General features: G+C 38.1%; 1 protein-coding gene across 2 annotated transcripts in view; it reads left to right on the top strand.

Annotated features, from left to right (window-relative positions):
- Positions 1 to 3,992: 3,992 nt before the first annotated feature.
- The window catches only part of LOC126297804 (beta-1,3-galactosyltransferase 1-like), a 92,660-nt gene continuing 78,635 nt past the window's right edge, over positions 3,993 to 18,017 (top strand). Inside the window, exon 1 of one of the 2 annotated variants that reach the window (XM_049989009.1) lies at positions 3,993 to 4,272. In XM_049989009.1, coding sequence (XP_049844966.1) covers positions 4,270 to 4,272 — 3 coding nt within the window. In that variant the 5' untranslated portion in view covers positions 3,993 to 4,269. Of the gene's footprint in view, positions 4,273 to 4,370; positions 4,575 to 18,017 lie in introns of those variants that run through there. The other variant, XM_049989008.1, reaches the window with a different exon arrangement.

Consider the following 18,017-nt stretch of genomic DNA (forward strand, 5'->3'; position numbering starts at 1 on the left):
TCATCAAAATGGTAACTGATGAAATTTTAATAGATATTTGAACAATCTGATACAGAATGTCTTACGTGCAATTTAAATTGCATATCTGAGGCATTTAAGATTACAAATCTTATCAAAAAAAGATACCATGGTTCAAACCACATATAAATTGTGCTTTGACGGTTTCCTTTGCTTTTTAAAGCCTTTATCATTAGCAGTGATGATTTTCACATTTTTATTTATCATCAAAGAACACAAATGGCAATCAGAGCACCCAGGCAATTAATGTTATGAACTTGCACTGTTATACTAAAATACTCGTAAATTCCTGTAAACACAGTTTGCACTTAACTAGCAATTTCGTAAAAAAAAAAAGTAATAAATAAACCCGAAATATCTGTAGCGAGTAAATTTCTTATGTCACTACTACTGAGATTATAGAAACAGAACTCCCACTTTTTAAAATATTTCGAGTACCAACAGGTAATGTAAAATCTGACTCTAATAATAGACTCATTACGCTAATTAACTTATTTCATAAAGCCTGCCAGCTATTTCTGACTCTTCAGTCCAGTACAACATATTAATAAATACTTCACCTCAGGATTATGAAATAGCGATGCCGAAAAGGCTTCCTTCGAATCAAGTTTTAAATTTAGGGCATTCCGAGAAAAACAGACCCTAGGACAGCAATTGAGGAGTGAATAAGATCATACTTTCTGATTAAAACTTGAAAATAAAAAATAAATGAATTCGCTCAAACGTTTTGTGAAATGATTTATTATCTAAAAGTAAGAAATAAATAGATTAAAGATACATCTCAGACGCCATGAATGATGCATGACTTCATGTACAGCAAATAAGGGGTATCAAAAGTACTGACAAATATACTTTGAGATGCACTCTAAAAACTATGGATAAAACTTTGGACATAGAAAATATAATAAGGATTACAACGTAAAGAATTAAAATTTTTTGACCATGATCGATTCCACACTAGATCGCTACTTCAAAGTGCAGCACAGAATTGGCAGACGCTTCCCCTACGCTACCTATGTCTCGAGAGAAGTGTTTCACATTTTTCTTACTTAAACACTTAAGCGGTCTTATATATTTGTCGGCTATTGAGAGTTTGTGGTCAGCTAAGAAATACGTGTCTTCACTTCACTGACGAAATAGTCAAACGTTTCGGTGCACATTCTCTTACATTCGCGGAATTTGTTTTTGATCCTCGTAGTTGATGGATAAATTCAGGGGCGGCATTCTTTAGAAACAGCTGGTCGGCTATGGTAGCCAGGTTGTAGCGGGAGCTCTTCGTCTGCAGACCTGAAGTCTGCCAAACCGAAGTTAGCCGAGTTCACCCGATCGGCTACATGATTTGCAGTCCCCAGGCATAAGTCTCTTTCATCCATTCTGAGATGCTCGTTCCCAGATGCAGCACCACAACAATCTGCCCTTTGACAAACTCGTTTATGTCAGTGTATTTCCCTATTTATGGCCAATATCGTCGCTATAATGATTCCCCATTTCTCTCTGCTCTGCTTATGCCCTTTCCTTAATGCATCAGGTGCCTGCAATGCCTCCAGGTGACATTCAAACTCTTGGTGGACAATGCTGATGATTTTGGCTTATCAGTGTATATATGACATCACAGTGGCGGGCATTACTGTTTTACAATTAAAGGCAAATACATTTATGCAAGAAATGCGCTTAATGAGAATTAAAGGATCAATTAAAATGATATTACTGGTGGATATTCTCACCATATATGAAAAAATAAAAATACACTTACTACAAACGTCTTCTGCCAGCTACACACAAAATTCTTCCATTGAAATTCCATGTACGTGAAACGAGATATGCGCTGGTACTTCAAAATTAAGATTATTGTGTGCACCACAGTTTGCGAAAACATCGTTCCCATGATATAACACATCATGCCTAACAGGGTTTCACAAGATTAGCTATCAATAAGCAATGCATGAGACAAACTGCCCACAAGCACATCAGGTGTCGCTGCAGTACATAGATTCCATCAGTAAAAGTCAAATATGCAATTTAAAAATAACCATGATTCCAAATATACATATATAAATTATTCTGGAGTGTTTATTCTACTCATTAGATAAATTTTTGGATATAGTAAGTGGGTAATTTCCACACTCCCCACCCCCAAATAATTGAAAATACTAAGTGTCATGTAATATTTTGTAAAATTTAATGTCATGTACAGGCACCTTTTATTTACCTGACACGTTCCACATCATTACGAAGTGTTGTATTGATGATCGATGGAACAAGTACTATTCTAATCTAATCTCTAATCTTATAAAATATTGTTGATGACTTCTTCATGACAGAATACTGCTAAGGAACCCTAAACATCATGTTTACGATACTTGGTTTATATCATTACAAAACTGCAAGTACCAATGTTTTGGCGAATTGTGGCGCACATAGTAATTTTAATTCTGACATGCTAATGCATCTCTCATTTCACGTTTTCTGTATGTGTAAATTCAATGGAATGATTTGGTGTGTAGCTGATATGAGATGCTTGTAATAACCTTTATGATCGTATGTTGTCATTTGGTTCATATATGGGTTAATGTTCCCATATTTATGTAACAATTTGTAGCACTTCCAGATCTAAAGATTGTAACTTAGCTTTACCGAAACTGGTTATCTACAATGAAGTTTTTTGCAGTGATCTCAGCTAAGAAGTTCTTCCTCTCCTAAGTAAACACTGCGGATTGGCCCTTTGAGCTAAACATGAATAAACTACTAGTATGTTTTATGTTTACAAAATCATTGCCATACCACTTGCTAAAATCACAAACAGCGTTACTACAAGTAAGAACAGCTCCTTTCATGAAAGGACTCGAATACACTGATTTACAAAAAAAAATGTTCAAGAATAGCAGAAGTATAAATGTGATTTGGCGTAACAAAACAATTATTTAACTTAACAAAACAGAAATAAGGACAACAATCAGTTTTTTCAGAGGCATTATGGATATTATGGAAGGGTAGGGAATTTTTAGCATTTGTCAGCGAATTTGATAATTATGAAACATGGCAATGAAATTATTTAGCTGGAGAAGTATATAGAAAGGCTTCATTTCATAAATTTCAGCAAAAACAATTTTCAGTGCATCTTTTGAGGTAACTAAAAGACTTCATCATATGATTCTGAATGTATGTAGATGTACGTAATTTGATTAAAATGGTTAAGATATTTATATTTGTCTTAGATACAAATATTTCTGTAGAAAGTTCCAACCTGTAAACTACTTAATTAAGTGGTTAGGTGAATACCACTATTCACAACGACTTGAAGATGAATAAGTATAATAATAATAGTAGAAAAAGTTAGAGATGTGTGAAAATTTCACAGTGGAAAAAGCAGAAATACCCAATGGTAACTAGAGGTTATAGTGACACAGAATAGATAATGTACATTAAGAACATTGGTTTGTAATTTATGAACATTTATAGGAGGTGTCGTAATATTTGATCTTGTCACACTAGTAGTTAAAAAAGTGACAGGGCGTTATTAAAACATGTGTAACATAATTTTTTATTTCATTGGCGACTATCATAACATGATTGACTGTGTCCTTTTTTATACAGTGTATTTCATTTATGTGTGATATGTATATTCTCATACTTGAGATGAGATATATAGCAAGTCAAGGAACTATGTATTCCAATTTCGGTTACTAATAACGGAAATATCTTTTTTTAACAAAATAGTTTCGATGATGCCAATTTACTCTTCTGTAACTTCAAATGGCAATTATCAGTGCTGTTCTGGCAATTATTGAAACCAAATTATTTCAGGTATCGAGTTTGTGTTTAATACTGCCCTCTGTATGAAAATCCGAATCCGTAATATTGTTCTTCTATACTTTTGAGGGACTTAATAAAGTTACTGAGCAAAAAAGAAACTCTGCTTTGCAATATCTGGCATACAGTCACCCTCGACGGAAAATTTACGCAAGAAGTGTCTCACATTACACTCGTAACATCGCTGCTGCAAAGACATGATTTGACTGTCAAATAATCAGTGACTAACAAGAATACGGACCTCGCTAATAATGCAGATTAGGTGTAAAATTTTGAGTTAGTGGAGCATGATTTGTTTGTGACGTTTAAGGAAAATAAAGAAAGTATTTAAAAAATAGACATGTGATCACATTTTGCGCGTGCATGTTTGTACCCAACACCTACGAAAGATGAAATAGCTGTAGTAAGTCGTGCTGCTTATAATGTCATGAAAGCTGTCATATGGTAAGCTCACGACAGTTCTTATAATTACTTTCATTATTATCTAAAGCTGGCATACAGTAATTTATCACAGTTTTGATGTGCTTGATTATTTTACGTCATTTGTTACAAAAGTTTAGCAGATAACAGAACGTCGAAAAATGTAGGTGGTATAGGGACACACTGATGTGGGAATCTCGTCAGTGAGCAATTTATGCCAAGTGACACCTTTATCCTTGGATCATCGGTTTGATATGTTTATTCTGTGACATCAACGTAGAGTGAAAAACTAAATGTACAGCTGCTACATATTTAATGATGATATTGTACGTATCTAATCAGAACTTAACTTGGATTATAGCAGACCACGTTAATATTTCCGTATTAGCAAGACGTTTTACGTGTTTTACTAAGGGAAGATGCATGACGTTTGGTTACTGAAATGCGGGTCTGCTTCCGCTGAGCTTCATAACTATTCCTGTTGCCAGTATGCTATCTGAATCGTCCCGTTGCTACGCAGGAGAGCAAGTAGAATACGGAAACTATATTTGGTGTCACTTATTTCATACCTACGAGCAATTGTTGAGCCGTTAACTAGTTAAACAGAGCTCTGAGTTACAAGAACAACTAGCCACAGGTGACTGAAGACTGTGTCACACGTTATCATATCTCTCATTCAGCATAGCTGTTACATTGTTAAATGCTAATTGTATAAAAGCTACATAGTACTTGTGAACGGCAGCATATTGAGTATTCACATAAGGCGTGCGTTTCCAGAAATTTCAGCAAATATAACTTTGAAAGATTTATTATGTAGAAACCTTTAGCATGGTGTGTGCCAGGAAATCAAAGTGACATGAGTGCATTGCAGTTAGAGCTTCCATTCAGTTTCCTGAGAGAAACATTTGTACTTCATTTTAATTTATACAATTTTTTGTGTTCCATACTTTATTACTTAAAAGTTTAGTAGTGTCTACTGCACATCAAGGACATTATTGTTACTGTTACCTTATTAACAGTATATAATTTCAAACTGAAATGTTTGTAAGGTCTTGAGTGGGGTTATACATTATAGGTACATGTAGCCCAAGTGTATTAGTTGTTTTATTGGTGGGATAATTATGTTGTGCAGCTCAGTGCTTACGTGAATGTTCATTGCAGAAAATATGCAGCAGCTAGAGGTATCTTATAGACAGTTTATGCATAGGCCTACTGACAACAGCCTTACAACATTTTTACAAGGAGCACATATTTACTTTGAGGCAGCACATATCCAGCATTGCTGGTAGAAACAAAAATCAGGTGCAACACTTCTAGTTTTAGGAGCAATTGGTTTGTTCTTAGAGGAGGTAAGAGTTGTTGGTTGGGTGAAGTTTTGTGTGTGTGTGTGGGGGGGGAGGGGGGGTCATTTAACCCTTGTTAGGCACAGTTTAACAGTTTTCTGAATTGGATTTTCTCGTTTTGTTGTAGTGTAGTTACTCCTCTCTAATGTTGTTAACAACTGCTCTCAGTTTAAAAACAGTGACATTCATAAAGGCATGGAAAAAATGTGATATCCGTAAATTGTAGTGTATTCAAAGATCTCAATTCTGCAAATAAAAAAAATTGTTCACTCCTCCCCAACTGCGTAAAATTTCTAACAGACAATAAGTAGAGTTTTAAAATTGCATGGAAATCTGTATGACAGTTCGCAGTTCCTGCCACAATTCTTGGGTTCATTCATTAATTGATAATTATGTATGTACATGAGATTTCAGTCCAACTGCCTGAAAGCTGCATATTTCAAAATCTCCTCTCTTCACTTGTAGCTTGTCACTCCTATATAGACAAGCATGATTTACTCATAAATGTTCCATAACATAATACATATATTTAAATAATACTTATAATGAAACTTGGGATTTCTGGACTTTTAGAAAGTTAACGGTTGCCACCTGATTCCCTGAAGGTGAAACTGTGTCTTGAAATAACGTGTACTTGTATAAGGTTGTTGACAGACTATCACTTAACTTCTGAAAATGTCGTGGTTATTGAGTTTATATGTGATTTGGATTATTTATTCGCACAGGGATCATATCTCAGTGATATAGGATTTGTTGTTGTTATACAATAAAAATACATAGATCAAAATAAACACACACAAATAGTATGTAAGTATGCTTCTATGAGGCGAGGATATTTAATTAGCAGTGATCCTGTTGAAGGAACCATCCCAGCATTTGCCTGAAATAATTTGTGGAAACCTAAATTGGGATGGCCGGACAGAGCAAACTCCATCCACTGTAATATGAGCTCAGTGTCTTAACAAGTACATTGCCTAATTTGGTTGGTTTCAATTGTACAATGTCCTTTAATTTATGCACAATTTGCTCCATATAACATAAAACAAAACATAATTTTACTGTGCAGTAAGAACATCCACTAATGACTGCTGGACCTTGGGCATGCTGCTATGCCCGTTCCATTAACTCCAGTCTATTTAGAAAGCTTACTCTGGGCCCATGAACATGCAGCTAAGTCCAATGCATATCTTCGTGTCTCCCAACAGGCTACCTAAGAAACTGAGTCGGCATCTTCCTATGGTAAGTAGGATGTTGAGCTCAGGAGAATAAGACATTACTGTTGCGCATCATAGGTCTTTTATAGTCCCTTTTTTGCAAGTTTAAAAGTCATGTCCATCTTGTACCTTCAATCTATAGTAAAAAGTCCCATGGCCAAGAATTGAATGTATATAGGAATGTTGCCACAAGACAATGACTGTTACAAACTGATGATAGAACTTCAATTCCTTCACCCAAAGAAATTTCTAAGTGACAGATGTCTGAGAAGGGGTGGCATGTACTTCGACTAGGTGTAATGATGTTTGGCAAAATGCTCATGAACATATGTAAAATAATTTAAAAAATGGAAACTGGTTTGTTCTGAAGAGAGTGTTAAATCAAAAATGTCTTGTGAAAAGGAAATACATGAATGAAATTGAAATGACAAAGTACTTAAACTCATTCACAATGACAAAAAAACAGAGATGAGAAAATATTAAATGTAGTAGTGATAAATTAACAATTCTCATCACAATATTCAGTGCCCAACAAAGTGCAACAGTCAGAGTTTGAGCTAGAGGATTTAGACATCTGTGTTGTTCTTATCACAGAACATTGGTGCAAAGAATCAGAAATTAATCATGTAATCTTAAAGTCTTAAGATTTAGCATGTGCATACAGCAGAACATCTAAGAAATATGGAGGTAGTTGTATTTATGTAAAACAGAAGTGTCCGTTTCATTCAAGAGTAAATGTAAATGTTGTGTGACTAGGACCTTCTGTCAGATGCTGGGTGCAAGTCTTTCGATTTGACGCCACTTCGGTGACTTGCACATCGATGGGGATGAAATGATTATGATTAAGACCACACAACACCCAGTCCCTGAGTGAAGAAAATCTCAGATCCAGCCGGGAATCGAAGCCGGGCTCCTTAAGATTGACAGTCTGTTGCTCTGACCACTCAGCTACTGGGGGCAGACAGTTCAAGAGTGATCTATGTGCCGTCAGTGAAGAGAAGCATTTTGAGTTGTCAGCAATAAATTAAGGGACCAATTTAAGTGTAGAAAATTGACTATTGTATGTGTGTACAAATCTCCTAGTGGGGAGAGAAATATATTTTTGTTTAGACTCAATAGGGTCTTGATATGATACCTACTCCAAAGGACAAGATCCTCACATATGGAGACCTAAATATAAATACACTGAATCCTGATACTACCTGTAATTTATTCTTAAGCACCAGTCAGTTTCAATTTAGTGTCAGTGGTTAGCAACAAGAATAACAGACCAATTAGTAACAGTTATTGATCATGTTTTAAGAAATTTAGACAAAGAATACTGTAGTGTGGGTGTAGGAGAGCTAGGGTTATATGACCACTTCAAGTCAAACTGTAAATATGGAAGTGACCACAGCAAAAACATTGAAAATCCATATTTGTAAATGAATATTTTCTAAACCAAAAAGGTATGAATTTTTCAAACAAATAGCAAATCAAACATGGGAGTAGTATACACAGAGGTAGATGCAAATGATAAATTTAAAAAATTCAGTACATTGTTCAAACTAAAATTCAAAGATACTTTTGCTAAAATCCATTATCATCAGTGGAACAAAACATATGGACAACAAAGGGCATAAAAAAATCACCCCAAACACTGAAGTACCTCACGTCCATAAAAAACAGCCAATCTAATACAGATTTCTCACACTTTTACAAACAGGATAGGGAAACAAACATGAAAGTTCTGCTTACAGCAAAGAGGGCTCACAATTCCAAATACTCTCGGCTGAAAACAAAAACAAAGCATGTGGAATATTGTAAAGGAGGACACAGGTACCAGAAAGATGAATAAAACAAACATACATATCCAAGACAACGGACCCTAATAGCTCCAAAACCTTTGCAAACTATATAAATAACTACTTTAGCAGCAGAGGAACAAAATTACAAGAAAAATTTCAAACAGCCCCTTATGTCAAAAAGTTTACTGCATTCAAAGCTGTTACTGCCCACAACAAAATAGTAAGTCTATAGAGCAGTTGTTGTTGTCTTCAGCCCAAAGGCTGGTTTGATACAGCACTAAATGGTACTCTATCTTGTCCAAGCATCTTTATCTCTGAATAATTAGTTAACTCTACATCCTTCTGAATCTGCTTACTCTATTCATCTCTTGGTCTCGCTCTGTAATCTTTGCTCCCATTTCCTCCCCCCCCCCCCCTCCCCACACACACACACACACACACAAAAACTCACTCTCACTCACTTACTCACTCACTCCCCTCCAATACCAATATGGCGATCCCTTGATGTATCAACATGTGTTCTATCAACTGATCCCTTCTTTTGGTTAAGTTGTGTGACAAATTTCCTATCTCCCCAATTCCATTCAGTACTTCATCATTAGTTAAATGACCTATCCATCTAATCTTCAACATCCTTCTGTAGTACATCACTCCCTCCCCAACCACTGCTTTCCTTTCATGTCCTCTTACTCTTATAACTGCCATCTGGTTTCTGTACAAGTTGTAAATAGCCTTTGCTCCCTGTTTTGTGCCCATGTTACCTTCAGAATTTCAAAGAGAGTATTCAAGTCAATGTTGTCAAAAGCTTTTTCTAAGTCTACTAATGGTGCAAACACAGATTTGTGTTTCCTTAATGTATCTCATATGAGAAGTCGTAGGGTTAATATTGCCTCGCGTGTACCTACTTTCTCCGGAATCCAAACTGATGTTCCTTGAGGTCGGGTTCTATAATTTCTTTCATTCTTCTGTACAGAATTCGTATTAGTATTTTGAAACATTGACTTATTAAAATGATAGTTCAGAATATTCACACCTGTCAGCACCACCAGTTAACAGACTGAAAAATAAAATTTCAGCAGGTTTGTATGCTGTTCCAGCTTGTCTTAAGGACTGTACAGGGAGCCTAACATCACAGTTAGTTGACATAATAAAACATATGTTCAAATAGTGTTGCTTTCCTAACTACTTAAAGTATGCTAAATTACTGCCTCTCTTCAAAAAGTGACATGGAAGATATATACTATTGAAGGCCACTTTCACTACTCTCGTGCTTTGCAAAAATAATAAATACTATTGTGAAAGATAGATTTATTAACTATTTAAATAAATACAACCTCCTTTCCAAAAGGTACCGAATTGACAATTGTGTATCTCTCAAAACGTGTTGTAGAAGCATTGGGTACAGTGAACTATATACCTTGTATAGTCCTCAGTCTAACTAAAGTATTTGACACAGTCAACCACAAATTACTGTTAATTAAACTAGATGAATTGGGAATAAGGGGGCTGGTGAAAAAATAGTTTGTCATATCTATAAAATAGAATACAGTTAACTGAGGTTACACATTTATCAAGTAGCTGTAAATATATTGAAGAACATACTCTTGACTCTAAATATATAATTATAGGCTTACCACAGGATAGTGTGCTAGGTCCAGTACTGTACCTTATGTTCATTAATGATTTATCACAAAGTATCAAATGTGGGCAAACAATATTGTTTGCAGATGACTCTAACATACTGATTACCGACAAGTTGCAAGAAGCACTAAGAGAGAAAGCTGATGAAACTCTTAAGAGTGTCTATAAGTGGGCAATAAACAATAAAGTCACACTTAATACAAAGAAAACAAGCAATATCAACCCATACATAAAAAAAAAAACAGATTTGAATTACCTGAAAATAAATAGTGAATTTATACTGTGTGTGGAAAGCGCAAAATTTTCGGAAATGCGTGTTGACTGTCAGTTAAAGTGGGATGAGCATGTAAAAATACTTATCAATGGACCCTCTACAGATGCTGTTGCCTGCTAATTTTTACATCTGTGTGTGATGTTTCATGCATCGAATCGGTACATTTTGCTTATATTCATTCTGTTATTAGTTATGCCATAACATTTTGGGGAGTGAACAGAAAAAATATTAAAGCTCTATTCAGGCAGCAGAAACGAGCATTATGTATAATGACCATGAGTGGAAGCATGGGTCATTGCCTCAAACTTTTTAAAATGCTGCAAATATTAATTTTTCCTTGTCAGTATATTTTAGTGTTTTATGTATGTAAAAACAATATATTGACTACTATGTTAAAGTTGTTTAGTACTTGATTTTAAAACTAGAAACAGTTATAATTTGCATCTGGAACAGAAAAAAATAAGGTTAAAGCTCAGCAGAGTTTATTGTGCATTGGCATCAAATTATGTAATAAAGTACCACAACATATAAAAGACATAGAAACTATTTGCTGTTTCCAAACAGAACTAAAAGATTATTTATGAAATAAAAGTTTTTGTGTCATAATGGAGTACCAGAATTGAAATAGGTTACCTTATTTAAGTAGTACTGTATTATTTATAGTAATAATAGTTAACTCAGGTTAAAAAACAAATGTAATTAGATTAAATGAAAAGTCATTCATGACTACTATGTTGTTGTTGTCTTCAGTCCTAAGACTGGTTTGATGCAGCTCTTCATGCTACTCTATCCTGTGAAAGCTTCTTCACCTCCCAGTACTTACTGCAACCTTCATCCTTCTGAATCTGCTTAGTGTATTCATCTCTTGGTCTCCCTCAACGATTTTTACCCTCCACACTGCCCTCCAATGCTAAATTTGTGATCCCTTGATGCCTCAGAACATGTCCTACCAACCGGTCCCTTCTTCTTGTCAGATTAATTTTAAGCTGTTAATTTTTCAATGTTTTGAATTATGAAATCCCTACAGTGTAAATTGTTCACAAATTAATAAAGAAATCATTGAAATGATCATAACCTGCTGATGAGATTCTTTTTGCCAGTAACTTTGTGTGTTCATTCCACATTAATTGACTCGCTATATTCACCCCTGAACACTTCGTATTTGTTACACAATATGTAGATTTATCATCTATGCTTAATGTGGCAGAGTTATTTCTTCTCTTTATGTATGAGTACATACTCTTTAGTCCAGCATTAGTTTGCTGCATAAAGCCCAATCATAAACATCCTTGAATGTTTTCTTTGCTTTCACTAGTAAGAGTTCCGGTGTTTTATCAGTCGCTGTGATGTTGCTGTCCTCAGCAAAGACGATTGCGTCTTCATGTTTCAGACTGTCTGGAAAGTCATTGATAACCATTAAAAATAGAATTGAACCTTCAATATCCTTTGAAACCAGAATCAAACGCAATATGCTGGTACACCCATGTTTATACGTGTCATCTTTGACAGTTGTTTTACCAAGAATTTTTCATCAGCAGACGTGAAATATCCCTATCTTTCAGACCCTTTTTTCCAGGTAAGACTGGAACCACTCTACTGAACGTTTGACAATTTTCCTTTAGTGTCAGGGAACACTATTTTTTTTTCAAATAAAGACGCACTGATTTGCCGAAAGTTAACACATAAACAATCGGATTAGGTCTGAAAAGTTCATGCAACACTAGACCTTGTTACGATAATGAATTTTCTTGCATAATTTTGTGTAGCTGACTTGAAATCTGAGCAGTGTACTGTCATCTTGTTGTAAAGGAACTATCCCTTACAAAATTTACTAATTTCTCTTGTGAAGATAGTTCCTATCTTTGAATTTAGTGTTTATCAGCTTCAAACACATAGTGCTACTTCACTTCTCTTATTATTATTATTGTTTTTTTAAATAGTAAAATGAGAATATTAAGTTGAGTTATTTTTGGAGTAATGTGCTCCAAGCCAGCAATCCCCATTGATATGGATGCTACTTCATAAGTACAGTCATAAATTAAAATAAAAGGTGAATTATTATTATTTATTAAATAATCCTTATGATTGTAATGGACATTATTACTCAGTAGGTAAGCAAAATAGCGTTATTACTTTATGTACGATTTGTTACTTCCACTATATTTATACGGAGACACTATGTCAGTCTTTTGTTGAAACTTGTTACATGCTTATTTTTGTGTGTTTGCTCACCAGCTTCACAATAAATGCCACCTATCCAAAGATAGGTATGTAGTTTTCTCCATCTTGTAAATGGCAAGCCTTATGACATTTACTGACAAACAAAATTAAGTAGCAATGATAGCCTGTCCTCTCTTACAGGGTTAGTAGTGAGGCATGTACACATTGTGATGCACAAAAAAAATTGTTAGAATTATTCAGGAAACTTTGAAGTGACATTCAGCTATTCTGACATTTCCTACAACTAGCCCAGTCAACGAAGGAAAATTAGGGGAAAAAAAATTGTGTAGTCGCAAGTTTTTGTAGAATGGTAGGGCGAAGTGTCATGAACAACATACTAAAAATCCGGACCTGTAGGGTGTGAGCATTGGGGTGGGGATTAAAGGGCACTTGTTCATTTTTTTTCCTTGAATAACTCAAAAACCATGGCTTCTAACAAAACTGTTTCCCAGTAAAAAATTAAAGTACATTGAATTTCCTACAAAAAAAACTCCTATTAATTTTTTCTGTAGGACTAATAGTTTCTGCATTACTAGAGGTGTAAAAGACGCACACAAAAAAAAAAAGCATTTTACTGGTGTAAATTAGTGTTTAATGCCAAATGAACTTGAAAATAACAGAAAACATACATTGGTTATTATAAAACGTCATCTTATTTTCAATTTGTAAATTTCAAAAGGTCAACAACTGTATAGTCATCACAACCACCTTCTTCTTCTTCTTCCAGATCGAGCCATGTTGCACTATTTGTATGTGTACCATGGCACCTGCCAAAGACATAACCACATTCTTCTTAAACTGTTTTTTGTCACCAAAATTACAACCAACATGACTCTGCATGGTTCTGGAACCAATTTCTAGCGCTTGGTAACTATTTATTTTTGAGTTTCTGGTTATCCCTGTCAAGAGAGACATTAGTGAATTCATTTTTGAAAAAGGGGGACGGTCACTGAACCAGTCATAGACCATTGCCCAGCCTTGTCCATCCCTAATTTGCATGACACTCTGAGATCAACATGCTGGTCCCCACTTAATAAAGTCACTCCAGTAAACCCCTCTAATGCTGAGCAGATGGTGGCCGCTCCAGGAGATCCTCCAACTAACTTTGCAAGAACAGAGTTAGTTATGACTCCTCCTCATGCCAAACCACCTGAGCTTTTAATGGAGCATGTTAGTCTGTTCTATGGTCATGTCTGACCAAACCCCTACCCAAGAAGATGCAGTTCGATTTATGGTGAAATAATCCTTAGCTGCAAATCCTTGAACGCATCTGGCCGGCTAGTTTTTAATGCTATCATATCTTGCATGTAAAGATATGCACATTTTGCATACTGAAAATTACCACTTGCATGAAAGAAAGGTATCATTTTCTGAACACATTCCAAGTAGCCATTTCCATTACCATGACATTCAAAATCTATTAACTTGTTCATTAATGAAACAATATTGAAATACTCAACTCACAAAGTAGCAGTAGGTCCATTGTGTGACGAGCCAGCTAATTCTTAAATTTATTTGAAAGTGATGCCATACAATCATCTCCATCAATTTTTTGTACAGTAAGATCTTCTTTGTTGCTAAAAATGCTGATAAAACTCTTCTTTCCTTCCTCTGAGACACTGGCATCATCCTGAATGATCAGAGATAAAACACTTGAACAAGCAGGTGTTCTCCAATACCTCTGTTGTCCAGTTAACATCTTTTCAACAGAATTTGTGGCATAAACTAAGCTTAACACTTCTTTCAGCCCAGGCCATGCCATTGTGTGATCAGTGCACCCCACAAACGATTTGAGTGTATGAAATCCTCCAAATCTCACAGATATTATCCCACACTGGATTTCTCAATCCTTTATGCATAGTGGCTGGTCGAAAGTAACGAGACAAATTATGGTACCTTGCAGCTGGCTATTGCTAGCAGTGTATTGTAAATCTGTGTACACTGGATTGTAGTTATTTGGTGGTGAATTGATGAACGTTAGGAAATTTACTGCGCTTCTTTCAACACTAATTGTGTTACTGAGAGGCTGCATAAATCCCTTCCACTGGGGAACTGCTAACACTAGTGGAGTGGTCTGCACAGAATGAAGCCATTTAACACACATCCACAGTATATCTGGTGTGGTGGGTGTTAATACGTCAGAGGGAATGGGATCGATTATGTTAAAGTCAGGGGCAGTAATGTGCCATAATGCATTTCTTCTGGGGTGTTCAAATGTTTGAAGTTCCATGACACCAAGTTTGCCTCCTGCTGTGCCAGAGAGAGCCAATTTAACCTTTTGGACCTCTTTAGATGGTGGAAGAGCTGAAGCTTGCATGATGCATTTGAGTTATTCAAGAAAAACTTTTAAAAGATGTGATATTTAAATGTGCCCCCCTCCCCACACTCATGCCCTACAGATCAGGATTTTTAGTATGTTGTTCATGACACTCCCCCCCCCCCCCCCCCCCCACCACCACCACCACCACCACTATACAAAAATGTGCGACAACATGAATTTTTTCCCCTAATCGCCATTTTTTTTGTCTTCGTTGACTGAGCTATATGCTATTTGACAAGCGCAAATTACGCAGATTATCAGTTATTGCATTGCTTATAGTAGTGTTAGCGAATCAAACAAAGTTCAACAGAATATCAATCCCTATTGATAAAATTCTCTCTTGCTTTCAACTAAGTCAAGAAGTTTAAAATTCATGAGCTTGAAACTGAGTAGTGCTTGGCTATTGTCAAATGGTGGCAGTAACATCATGATGTTGCTGCTGCCATCCTTATACAGGGTGTCAAAGTTGAAATGGTCAGTACTCAGGAATATGGCAGTTATGATCAATGGAAGCAACAAAGAAAAGTAAAGTAAATGTGGACTATCAAATTCATACCATAAGAGATATGAGCATTGATCGTTTTTGATACTGTGGAACAAATCTCTTTTACCCCCTGCAGGTTCGGGGGTTAGAATAGGCCCGCGGTATTCCTGCCTGTCGTAAGAGGCGACTAAAAGGAGTCTCAAACTTTTCGGCCTTATATGATGGTCCCCATCTCTCAAAATTTTCCGAAGAGCAAGCCGATTGGGGAAGGGCGCCTTACTTGGTGCATTGTGTCCATCTTGCGATCAGACCTTTCGCCAGCTTATACACCGTTGAATTGCAGTCCTGTCCGCTGTCCATCTCTTGGGCATGACTCTGTTTCTGTGTGCAGCTTACACCTTGCACTGTGCTGTGCCTCTTTCTGCACCGATGGCGACCATGGACCACATGTTACCTAACATCCAGCACGGTAGCCAGTCCGTTGTGGTGGGGCCGCCATGTGCCCTGTTGGTTGTAGCCCCCTGACTCAGGGATCGCTCTACTGATGCCTGCGCCGTTAACTCCCCACGTATGTCAAGGAGTAGATGCCTATCCTCCTGGGGTATCGGGACTCCCGGCAATGGCCATCCTGCCAGGTGGCTCTTGCCGTGGCTGGGTGGCACCCGTGGGGAGGGCCCTTGGTCGGAGTAGGTGGCATCAGGGCAGATGACCCGCAATGAAGCGTGGTACATCGTCTCTTGCTGGAGGCCAGCCGCCAGCAGTCTCTAAGCATTCTCGGGCTCAGTTTAACGCTCAGAAGTACAATCCGAAAACGTCCCCCTCTCTGGCCACACTGTGGGAGGAACGTAAGTCTCAGGATGGCAGTAGCAGTTATTCGTCCCACTTCTTAGTTTGTACCAGTCACGACGGTTACTCGCTTGTGACAAGTTGAGGGATGTTGCCGTTACGATCACACCTCATAAGAGTTTAAATATGGTCCAGGGAGTTATTTACCATAGGGATCTTCTTTTGCAGTCTGATGAAGAGCTGTGTGCCAATTTAGAGCGCCGAGGTGTACATTTCGTCCGGCGCGTTCATTGGGTTCCAAAGGAAAATCAGATTGCTACCGGTGTCTTCATCTTGGCCTTCGAAGGGGCTACATTACCGGAAAAGGTCAAGGTGATGGTCTACCCATGTGACGTTAAGCCCTATATCCCTCCCCCGATGCGGTGCTTTAAGTGCTGGAAGTTCAGCCATATGTCTTCTCGCTGTACTTCCAGCCTCACATGTCGAGATTGCGGACACCCATCACATCCCAATACTCCATGTGCCCCGCCTCCCATCTGTGTCAACTGCGGGGAGTACCCTTCACCTTGCTCACCAGACTGCCGAATTTTCCAGAAAGAGCGTAAAATCATGGAATACAAGACCCTGGACCGACTAACCTATACTGAGGCCAAAAGGAAATACGACCGACTCCATCCTGTGAGAATGACATCTTCCTACGCTGCTGCTACAACATCTGTGCTAGCCCCGTCTGTTTCTCCAATTGTGGCCGGATCGACGAGTAGTACAACGCTTCCTGCCCCCTCGCCAGTGGGGGGCCCTACCCACCGGGTTGCTCCTGTGCCACCTACCTCAGGAGCAACACCATCCCACCCATCGGGGACGTCCGTCCCCACTTCTAAGCTGGAGAAGTGTCCAACTTCTTCAGCTTCTCGCAAGGGGTCCCTTGGGTCCCTCCCTTCCCAGGTTTCCGCCAGCGAGAAGGCTGACGACCGACAGTGGCGTAAGTGCCCGCAATCAGCTGATCGTAGGGCTCCGCGATCCTCCTCCGTCCCGGAGACTGAATCGGTGAAGCCCTCCCAGCCAGTGCGACCCAAAGAACGGCGTGAGAAACCCAAGAAGAGCTCTCAGCCCAAGGAACTCATGGTGGCAGCCATCCCACCGACGCCATGGAAAGCACTATCACAGGTGCTAAATCTGAGGCAGCAGGTGACCCAGCGGCGTAATCTCCCTTCCTAGTCCCGTTACGCCTTTCTCAGCCATGGACAACACCATCCTCCAGTGGAACTGCAGCGGTTTCTTGCACCATCTAGCTGAGCTCCGCCAACTTATCAGCCTTCACCCTTTCCTCTGCATTGCTCTGCAGGAAACTTGGTTTCCGGCAATGCGAACCACCGCCTTCCGTGGCTACCGGGGTTATTATAACAACCGGGCAGCTTACGAAAGGGTGTCTGGTGGGGTCTGCATATATGTCCTGAACTCTCTTCACAGCGAGTCTGTACCTCTCCTAACACCTTTAGAGGCTGTCGCTGTTCGGGTGTGGACGCCACAGGCTGTTAGTGTCTGCAGTCTTTACCTTCCACCGGATGGTGATGTCTCGCAGCATGTCCTGGCTGCTCTGATAGCCCAATTGCCGCCACCTTTCTTGTTACTGGGCGACTTTAACGCCCATAACCATCTGTGGGGTGGGTCGGTGGCAACAGGTCGAGGCGCCATCATTG

The sequence above is a fragment of the Schistocerca gregaria genome, chromosome X (assembly GCF_023897955.1).
Source record: "Schistocerca gregaria isolate iqSchGreg1 chromosome X, iqSchGreg1.2, whole genome shotgun sequence".
Lineage (NCBI taxonomy): Eukaryota > Metazoa > Arthropoda > Insecta > Orthoptera > Acrididae > Schistocerca > Schistocerca gregaria.